Below are 10,930 nucleotides of genomic sequence, written 5' to 3'. Positions count from 1 at the left end.
CGTGGGTCGGATTAGAAATCTGCACCCGGGGTCTTGCTTCCCATCCTAGGGCCCACACACGTGCCAAATATGACCTCGTTTCGGGAAACTATGCCATGCTGAGGCCGTTTCCCACCTCATTTTCCCTGAAATCCATAGAACCTCGGACGTGATAGCCCTTTTCGTGAAGGATTTTTCAAAATAATTGTCGTATCCCAGTTTTGACAAATGGAATAGTTACCATGACATATAAAATGATGCCACGCGTCTCCGTGGGATTTTTTGACTTCGTTCAAATTGCCATCTGGCCAAAACAGGGCCACCGGGACATGCGGTATCGCCGTACCGGGCGTGCGGGTGCACCCATTCGCGAACAAACTAAACGGACAAAAAATAGCATATATAATGATGCGTCGTAGAACTAAAAACACTTTTTCCGGAATTTCTGGAGTGACGGATAGTTGAGCCCTAGTTCAAATCCGGTCAGTTTCCAGCGGATTCGGCGGGACACCGCCGGAAGCCGCATGGGTTCTCAAATAGCTAACGCGTGTACATGCCATGTGATAGGTGGTGCGTAGGTGGTCTACTATCATCGCACGGAGGTTTCACGTCATACTAAAATGCGCCACATGTAGCTGCTTCACAAATAAAGCCGTTTTGGCACGCTAAAAATGAAACGATGGTCGCCCGTGGGTCGGATTAGAAATCCGCACCCAGGGTCTTGCTTCCCATCCTAGGGCCCACACACGTGCCAAATACTAAAAATTTGAAATACTATGCCGACGGTATAACCGTCGGCACAACAATCTGTGCCGACGGCCAGTCTGTGCCGACGGTGATCGGGCAGTCCCCGACCAGAACTATGCCGACGACGCTACGCCGACGGTCACCGTCGGAACAGCCTATGCCGACGGCCTTCTTTGCTGTGCCGACGGCTGTCGGCAGACTGGAGCTCTCCCGTAGTGTCCCAATTTCCTTTGCAGTTTCCACCCGAGAGCTTCTCACATGCCACCCAATGGAAGTCCCTTCAAATGCTATCGATCTTCATTAGAACCTCTATAGGAACAAGGAACATCAAGTACTGTGACGAAGTAGATGCCAATACTTGTGGGCGTCGCTTTAACAAGCATCATTCGGCTGGCCATAGTGGCATATGCCTTCCTATCCAAGGGATGAGCTTGCCGGCCACCCTATCTTCCAAATCTTGAAAGTGAAATTTTCGGAGCCGTGTCACGAGCAAAGTCAGACCCAAAGAATTCATTGGGAAGGAGGCATGTTGAGCAAGGAAAGCTTGAAGGATGTAGTCAAGGTCAATATTCTCGTAGGAGCCACATGACTTTTTGCACAACTGGTAACAAGCCCGATGACTTGGCCAAAGCTTGTCAAAGTAGTTGCCAAGAAGTTGATATCATCATTTTGGGAGCCACAAATATGGTGGCGTCATCGGTATATATATAGAGAGGTGTGGATTGTTGGAGCTCTCCCACTTAGTCTTTTGGCAGTGTTGTTCCTGAATAGGTAACGCTAACACCCAACCACAAGAAACTTGATAGAAAATCGGATGAACTCATCTCAAATCTGTCCATGCAATTACCAAGCAAAGTGGACGACAAATTTCTGTGAGCATATCTGTTATCTTCTCTGAACATTACAATATATACTGCTAGCATCGTGGTACTGCTTTAGGAAGAATATAAGTAGTACTAATAAACACATGTTTTTTTCCTTATAAAGAGCGCTGTACTACCCATAAACACATGGAATTAAATTGATCACGCATGGGCGCTCAAACTTCCAAAGCCTATATCAGACCACTGACCACATTTACATGTACTTTCCAGTTTCCAGTAGAACCAGACTAGAGATTATCAAGCGACGCGGTTTGCCTGACGACCAGTCGTCTTCCGGTACAGCGGTTTCTGCAGAAGAAGCTGCGCTACCGAGCGATCCATAGGGCTGCCCTGAGTCTCGGTCCATACGCTCGAAGTCTTGATCCTGGCCAGAGGTACCAGAAGCGTCAGTCAGCATTTGGATGTGACCAACCCGAGAGCCATGTTTTTAATAACAACAGATGGTATGAAATCAGAGATAAGTTTCAGAAGTTGACAGATACACTTGCCTGCTCGCAGCACTTGATGAACCCACATTCTGGTCGACACAATGCCTCTGTTCGACATTGTTGGCCAGTCGATACAGGGCATCTCTTATGCACGTCTTGGTTCCCACATCCAACTGCAGTAGCAAATTACATGTATATGACGTTAAGTAGCATAAGCACTGAATATCATTCACGTATCACATGAAAAAAATGTAATGAAACATGGTATGCAAGTTGGTGTGAGTCTCAGTGACCCTGACCTGGTTCATGCCTTCCTGAAGCTTCTGGAACCGAAGATTCTTCACCGGCGCAGCTTTAGCAATCGACGACGGGAGAGGGCTCTCACGTAGTCCTCCCGAACATCCTCTCCCCTTCGAACCCAACTCCAATCCTGAGCTGTTCAGACCAGCCCCATCGCCTGCAAAGCACACTTCAGGAAGAAGCTGATGGTGCATCTGAGGCTGCTTCACCTGAGGGAAGTACATCTCCAGTGGGTTTTCGGACATCTCATCGAGGAACATGTCCGGGGTCGTCGCGTGCGGCTTCTTCTTCTTCTTCGTGGAACTCTGTGGAGCGTAAGCCGAGGCGACGTCGTCTGGCCAGGAGCGAGCGGTGGCGGAAGAAGGTATCATCTCGTCGTTGCGGTACATGGTGCTGGATGATGTTGAGACGAGCATGTCGTCGAAGGGGCAGAGGAGGTCGGCGTCTGAAACCCGTGGGAAATGCTGGATCTCCTCGGAGGAAGAGCGGTTCAGTGGCGACTCCTTTTCTTTATTCTTGGATGGCTGCTGCGTGTTCATGGGAGTTGCCATGTTGATCTGCAGAAGGTGAACAGAGAAGTTAGCATCCAAGATTCTTGTGAGAAATTATGAACGAAGATCCCCATATGGAAGAACGCAAAGATCTGGACTCTCGAGTCGACGAGAAGATATATACCGTCAGCTGTAAATCCTTTGCATCATCATGGAACCTTCAAAATTTGAGGAAAAGTAATCAGGGGCATAAGAGTCTGAAAGTACCTGATCAGTAGTGTCAGGAACTGTCAAATCTATCAGTATGGGATAAGCCGCGCTCTTGCTTGCAACAGTGGATGGATTCAGGTCATTATCAAAGCAGATGCTCGGTACGAGCTGAGCATCAGGCGAGCAGATCGAAGGCCACATCGGGTCATCGAAATAATTGTTGCCCCCTAGCTCAAACGGCGAACCGAGTTTTCTTCAGAAGACGAGAAGTAAAGAAAAAAGGTTTCAGATAAAAAGAGAGGCGGCATTGGATTGTAAAAGGCTGCACGCTCAAGGTCGAAGGCAGTTACCTCAGCTCCGTGTCGACACCCTCCAAGGGGGCCAGCTCAGGCCAGTCGAAGAGGAACAGGTCGCTCCCTTTGTTCCTGTGTTCATCCTGTGATCGCACCGTATCCCCTTGCGGTGGCGAACAGATAATGTCTGAAACGTTGCCGATTCCAGCAGGGAACAATCCCGCTTCCGCACCTGCACGCATTCGATGAACACAACTTCACCTAGACGTACTAGTGAGTAAAACACCGGCATGTAATCGGGGCAAGATCGGTGGCGTACTCATCGTGACAGCAACGTCCTTGTTCTGAATCTGCGCACAGAAGTTGCCTTTTCCATGGGGCACGACGTCGGCGGCTGTACCGCCGCCGTAGACAGTAGTGCTGTTTCTGGCGGTGCCACCTCCCTGCGGTAGGATTCCTGGATTCGCCGGGTACATCTTGGATTTGTCACGGCCTTGAAACAGCGGCATGGCGTGATCGTTGCTTAGAGCAAAGTCGCCGATGGCAAAGTGAGAGACCTGAATGAAAAGGAGAGAAAGAAAACCGATCAGCCCTCACACAAGAGTTTGAACGTTGGATCGACAGGAACCTGCAAACGGACGAGAACAATCAGTCTCAGAGAGAGCAAGCCCGTACCTCGTCGCGGGGCTGGAAGAAGCCCCCTCTCCTCCCGACCACCGGCGCATGCATCGATCGGAAACCGAGCGAACAGCCGAGGATCAGAAACGGGACGGGTGGATGGTTGCGGCAACAGGAAGGCGAAGCGAGCAGCCCGGATGGACGAAGGTAGCAGGAAGCAATGGAAAGCAGGCGCGCGAGTGGAATACTGTTGACGGTGGCGCGGCCGTAGCTTATAACATGCCGCTCGCAGCTGGGTTCGCTTTGCCGCGCCGAACACCCTGTCGAGCTCTAGCCTTATCCCTGCACTAATTGGCCGGGGTTTTCGCCAGGAGGTAGGCGATGCGATCGGGTGCGTAGAAGCTAGCCGTACTTGCGGCTTCCGATGCTTCACCGTTCCGTGCAAGGAGTTAGGCGTCCGTGGCGTCAGAGAACCATTCTCCGGTGAGGCGCTGGATGGTGGGAACGTGTCCTAAAGTGACAGAACGAACGAAGGCCTGTCTGGCTCCGGGTGGAGAGAGGACGACTCTTCTGTCTTCTCTCCCATTGACAGAGCTAGCCGCTCGATCGGCCTAACTCCATTTGCCGGAAACGGAAGGGGGCAGCGCCTCTTTTCCGGCGTGGCAAAGGAGACAGCGACGCGCGCGCGCGCTCCGGCCGGGGGTGGTCGTAGCTAGCTGGTGATTGTTGAACGTGCTCCGTCGACGGATCGATGCTTGCTCGCCAGCTGCCTCGCTAAGCGGTAAGCATCGATGGATCGATCGAGGCCTCGCGCGCGGCAAGGTGGCCGGCCGGCCGGCTTCTTTCACGAGAACGGCAACCGGCGGCCGGTGCGCGCGCGCGCGCGGTGATCGTGCTAGCTAGCTGCTCGATCGATCGGCTCCACACGATGCGTCAGCTCCTCGCAAACGTGTCGACGGCCGGCTGGACGCGCGAGCTACCTAGCTCTTGCCTCCGGGAGGTTAAGTTCGGCAGCGCCTTTTGGTGCTCCGGTCGATCGATGACGTTTCGCGGCTGGGAGCCTGGGAGGACGGCTCGGGTGAGCGAGTGATCGATCGAGAGCGCGACGTCGACGTTTCATGTGCAGTGAGTGTGCCTGTGCATGTGTGTGTAATCTGACAGTAGCGTGGGAGGTGACATGTCACGTGTGAGAACGACCTTGTCTACCGTGTCTCGTCAAAACGACTAGACCGACGAGCGTCTTGTGTTTACTGATTTTTTATAGGGTGTCTCTAACAGTCTCAGTCGAATTACTTTAGCGTGTTTTAATATGGGTCTAAACAAATATAAACAACAGCAAACACGAATCTTCAAGCAAAAACAAAATCTAACGCTAGAAAATGTGACTGAGACATAAGCTACGTCTCAGCTAGCTGAAACTTAGCAATTCCGTTTTTATAGAACGCTACGTACTATCTAGAATGGGGCTCTCTCTGTTTCAAAAGAATTCCATATGAATTACGGAGAATTATATTCCTCAAATTCCTTTTCCCCATAGAACTTTGTCTGGATTTCCAATGGTTATTTTACATGCAAATACTCCATATGAGAAAAAAAAACTTACACTGTGTTTGGTTGCGCCGGAATTCGGCTCGGAATCAGCCAATCTGGAATTTGGATTCATTTCCACCGTTTGGTTTGCGCTCGTAATCGTAACTCGGAAATGGAACCAAATTCCAGCTCGGAATCCTCCTGTGCAAACGCGCCCGCAAAATTTCCGAGGTGGGAAGCTCGGAAACGCGTGGAATCGGGAGGCCGACCGAATCGGTACGCTGCCCCGTTCCTCCTCGCGACAGAAAGGGAGGCATGGCCATCGCCACAGCTGGGAGCTGCCCCTACCACCGCGTCCCCCGCCGGCCGCCGCCCCCGCCGCGTCCCCCCGCCAGCCGCCGCTTTGCCCCCGCTGCCGCCGCCCCCGCCGCGTCCCCCGCGCCCGCTGCCCGCAACCGCGTGACCCTGCAACCACCACCAGAATCCCCATCGAGCTCCTCGTCCCCGTCGTCTCCGGCTCCCAATCGAGCAATCGAGCTCCTCTTCCCGACCGCCCTCCTCGCCCCCATCCCCTCCCTCAGTCCTGCCCTCCCTGCTCGAGACCGCCTGTCCTAACCCTAGATGGCGGCGGCAGGGTGAACGGTGGCGGCGGCCGACTGGGCGGCGGCGTGCTCCTCTCCGGCGCGCGCGGTTGAGCTGGAGGCTGGGCGGCGACGTGCTGCTCTCCGGTGGCACTGGGTGAGCAGCAGCGACTCCAAGGGGAAATTCCATGTTGCTCTCCATTTCTATTTCCATGTACAGACCAAACAAGATTTAGAATTTGGTACCAGACTTGATTCCAAGGGAAAATTCCATGCACATACAATTCGTTTCCATCTTGGATTTGGAATCTTTGGTCCAATTCAATTCCGAGCTCAAATTCATACATCCAAACACAGCATTATGGATATTCTCCCTCTTTCAATGACAATTATGTCATTTACCTATTCCTTCGAACAAGTTCCTATGTTTCTCCCGAGGCGCAACCAAACAATTATTACTATAGACATATGTGTTTTCTATTCCTATATCATTCAACATGCATGCATGGCATGCCTTCTTAACCCGAAGTTTTCCCTATTTTTGTGTTTTCCAAGTAGGCCCTAAAATACCAAACCCGCGTAGATTCAAAGTAGTAACGAAGTAAAGCACATGCTTCTCGCTATGGAAGGCAACGACATCCCATATAAATAACCATTTTGCTTAAATCAGAGACTCGACCTCCTATATGTGGTAATAGCTGACTATGTGTGTCCTACGTGGCACCCTGCACCCGACCTACAACAGTATCTGACTCAGAAGCGTGAGTTAGCAATCGGCCATGTAGGAATCGTCCACGGTTTTACGTGTCCACATCTACATGACATGTGAACTCGACTAGTGGGAAATTCGGAAATTGCGTGAAATGTGATACAGTGTGATAGTAGGAGGGTCAAATGTAGCGAACTATGCCTATGTGTGAACTAAATATGCAAACCACGCTAGTTCTAAAAAGGATAGCATATATACAAACTGCACAACTTATCGTCCACATCAAATGCCTAGGATTCATCAAGTCGAACGCTACAACTTAAAGTGACGCAAGAGCAATGACGTACTTGGTCCTGTTCTCTCGTATAAGCGGTGACATAAAATGCAAAAAGGTATCCATGTCTAATTGAAACGTGTCGGAAATGCTCGAGTCTAGCTATATTAATTCCTTTTCCACTGGTTATACATACACGGTCAGGCGTGCTGCTGGTGTTGTGGACTTGTGGTGTGTAGCGTGCACGTACCAGATCGGACACATGCATCTATTGAGCTGTGTCTCAATAACACAGCTAAGGGTCGTCAGCTACCTCTGCGGCTCTGCCTAACACGGCGAGCGGCACCGTTCCTAGCTCCTCTGTTTTTCTTCCTTTTGTTGAACGCTTTCACCTCTGTTCGGCGCAGAGTTTGACTGTCGTCGTAGAGTGACGGCCATTTGATTGGCAGTGCGTCCCAATTTTCCGTAGCTATGGGCTAGATCTGGTCCAGATTCCGTTCATGAGCTAGACCGGGCCTTCACTGGCTGGTTGTGATGGGCTAACGAACAAGTCTGTTCTTTGTATTGAAGATTTTTCAAACAATTCTGTGCTGGAATGTAGTATCGGCGTCTAGGACCCCTCTCCCTCTCCGGGAAAAAAAACAATGATCGTGTTGTCTAGGATAGCTTAGAGAATCTTCACCCGTGCCCCTCAACTGGCTATTGGGGGCGTCGGACAGAAATGGATGCCTAGTCATGGCCCCAAACACATCTTCGTTCATGCGCGACCCAAAATTGTCGGGCACCCCCAAGCCAATCCCGCCTCACAGGGGTGGCCTGGTGTGCCGAACAGAAGGCATTGCCCATGTAATGTAGGATACCAATAGGAGGATGCTAGCAGCCCAATTTCCCCGCCACCTCGCCTCCCGTCTCTCGCCTGCTCGAGACCTCTTCCAACCCTGCCAAATCGCCATTATTATTGTCGCCGCCATCCCCCTCTCGCCGCCACCTCCAGCCTGTTGCGCGCCACGTCAGCTTCCCCTCTCACCGACCCTCTCGTCTCGCGGTGACCTCTCACCCCGGCTTGCACGCAAGGTGCTCCACCCTTTGCTTCAGTAGGCTCTCATTGTCAGATTTTTGTTGCTCTCACCGGCTTTCGGTCGATTGTTTCATTCATAGACTACGGATAATGATGACATTATGATGATGCATGCTTTCATGGAAGAGGAAGCCAATGTAGTCAGTAGTCACCGACAAAGATGAAAATTGGCAATCCTTGCATATCTTCTACAAATGCAAGTAGACGAGCTAAACAATGTTGCTCCTAGTTGTGATCGTTCAAAGCTTGTGAGAAGGAAGAGCAAGGAAAGATGCCATGATATATGTTGACTATTTTGCTAACCACCCGAACTGCAACCCGAAGGAGTTTCAGTGCTGTGTTTGGATGAAAATGGAGCTATTCATGAAGTTGATGGACGATGTGAGGACGTAAGATACCTACTTTGTGATGAATAAATACGTTGTCTTAGTGCTCGAGTTCTCATCAATTCAGAAATGCATAGCTGCGATGAGGATACTTGCATATGGAGACCCGCAAGATGACTACCTTCGCATGGTTGGGTCCATAGCCATTGAAGACATATATCGATTTTCAAGGCAGTGGTTGTGTTTGGACCACACTATATGAGAAGAAACAACTCGTATCATGACACAAAATGCACATGGGATTTTCTGGAATTCTTGGAAGCATTGATTGCATGCATTGATCATGAAATAACTGTCAATTTGCCTAGCAAAGTTTGTACAAAGGGTATCATGGATATTGCAGTGTGGTGCTTGAAGTTGTGGCTCATTATGACCTCTGGATTTGGCACCTCTTTATTTTGCATGGAGGGATCTCAGAATGACATCAACATGCTTCACGCTCATTGGTGTTTACGAGACTTGCTGGAGACCATGATCCAGAGTGCAACTATGAGATCAATGGCCATCACTATACCAAATGGTACTAACTAGCCGATGGCATCTATCCACGGTGATTGACATTTGTGAAGACAATGATTGAGCCTCAAGGTCAGAAAAAGGCTCACTTTGCTTCGTGTCAGGAGGCTTGCATGAAGAATGTCGAGTTACCGTTTGGTGTGCTCCAATCTCGTTTTGCTGATGTTCGATACTACGACATGATCATCGAGAGTGAGAGGGAAGATCCGCTAGCAAGGGATGATCGTTGATATGATCACCATGATCCTATTGCCACTGTTGATCACCATGTGTTTGCTGATTTTCCCACGATGCACTAGGAGACGAGTGATGAAGTTGTTCATCACGAGCTACGAAATGATCTGGTAGATCACTTGTGGGCGCTCAAAGGAGCCGTCGCTTCGACTATATTTTATTTGTATTGCATGAATGATTTTATTTCTATTTTAATTATTGTGGAACTCATATTTATTTATTTTATATGTTTTAACTTTGCAAAATGCTATGATTTTGTAAAAAATGAACCAAAAACCCTTTTGTGTGCGCCATATAGGGGGGTGCTACTAGGAGAGGCGTCCCCATACATGGCTGGTACTTATGACAGCGCACACATACGCCAAGTCGTCGATAATGGCGCAGGCTATATGAAAGACCCAGCTGAAGCTTGTCTTAGCTCGAGAGAAAAACCACTCTGTACAAAAACAAAGAAAAACGACTAGATGCCTGGTGTCATAGTTTATGTAGGCAAAAGATGGTGCCATAGCGGCGAGCACATCGTGCGTCCTTCCTCTGCATGATCAATCAACAATCTGGTAAGCCAGCGCTGTCACCAACTTAATATTCATCACGATTTCACATTTCCACGTCAAGGAAAAACATAATTATCACGACGTTATCATCGTCAATTTATAAACCAAGTCCAAGTGTGAAGTGTCCATACCGGCCGGCCACACCCTGTCCTATCCAGCACGACGTCGCTCTCATTTCCTGTCCAAATCACGACGCGGCACGGACACGTACCCGAAGTCGTTGAAAGCAGCTCTAGCAGATCCATGAACACGCCGGACACGTACGCTCGTTAAGAGCAACTTTAGCAGATCCGTAAACACGTCCAAAACTGTAAAATGATCGCTTATTTTTGTTCGAAAAATAGAGACCGATCAGATCTTGTAAACACGCATGATCTCTACATTCGAGGTATGCACAACCAAAGCGAGTGTGGCATGTACTCCTCGAATTTTAGCGAGACAGAAGTTTTAGCTCGCGCCAACACCTTTCACACGTAGACTCGCCGAGCCAAATTCCGGCCATAGATACCACCACCGCCACCTAGCCCAGCCACCCTCTATCCCGACCACCGCCGCAGAGCTCCCCAATGCGCCACGGATCTCCCCAATTCCGGTCATAGATACCACCACCGCCGCCTAGCCCAGCCATCCTCTAGCCCGACCACCGCCGCAAAGCTCCCCAATGCGCTGCGGATCTCCCCAATTCCGGCCGTAGACACCACCATTACGGACCTCCCCTATTCTGGCCGTAGACACCACGGCGACGTAGCCACACGCGAGCATGCACGGGCGACCTGACCACACGCGAGCGCCGGGCGATCACCATAGGGCGAGCACGAGGCGGCCGACACGGGCTGAGCGCCCGTGATGGTGGCGGGGCATGCGGTCGCTGGAAGTGGAAGGTAGGGAGAAGGGGGGAAAGGAAAATGCTGACAAGTGGGCCTATGCGTGGCATATTTTCAGACTGATGTTTTACGGTTCTCTTTCACGGGTGCACAACATGTTTTCAGCCCTTAAATCACGTATGCCGTGCTTTTATATGCGTTTTTTAAAGGCCGATATTTGCAGGATCAGCTAGAGATAGTCTAGGAAAGACTAATGAAAACATGAGCAGGTGATGGACCTGTCGGGCCCGGCGA

The 10,930-nt window shown here is 50.4% G+C and overlaps 1 protein-coding gene across 2 annotated transcripts; it reads right to left on the bottom strand.

Moving 5' to 3' along the window:
- Positions 1-1,582: 1,582 nt before the first annotated feature.
- On the bottom strand, positions 1,583-4,232 carry LOC127305817 (uncharacterized). Of its 2 annotated transcripts, none has more exons than XM_051336345.2 (7): positions 4,008-4,232; positions 3,652-3,889; positions 3,390-3,564; positions 3,014-3,047; positions 2,338-2,895; positions 2,099-2,211; positions 1,583-1,974 (listed from the first exon to the last, which is right to left on the bottom strand). In XM_051336345.2, the coding sequence occupies exons 1-7, from the start codon at positions 4,059-4,061 to the stop codon at positions 1,848-1,850; spliced, it is 1,299 nt and encodes a 432-aa protein (XP_051192305.1). In that variant the 5' UTR covers positions 4,062-4,232; the 3' UTR covers positions 1,583-1,847. The 2 variants fall into 2 exon arrangements, with proteins under 2 accessions (XP_051192305.1, XP_051192303.1); XM_051336343.2 differs by lacking the exon at positions 3,014-3,047 and adding an exon at positions 3,097-3,292 and having other exon boundaries at positions 4,008-4,231.
- Positions 4,233-10,930: the final 6,698 nt, after the last annotated feature.

Source organism: Lolium perenne, chromosome 6, assembly GCF_019359855.2.
Source record: "Lolium perenne isolate Kyuss_39 chromosome 6, Kyuss_2.0, whole genome shotgun sequence".
Taxonomy (NCBI): Eukaryota; Viridiplantae; Streptophyta; class Magnoliopsida; order Poales; family Poaceae; genus Lolium; species Lolium perenne.
Note: the sequence above shows the minus strand (reverse complement) of the source record. Positions and strands in the feature narration are given on the sequence as shown.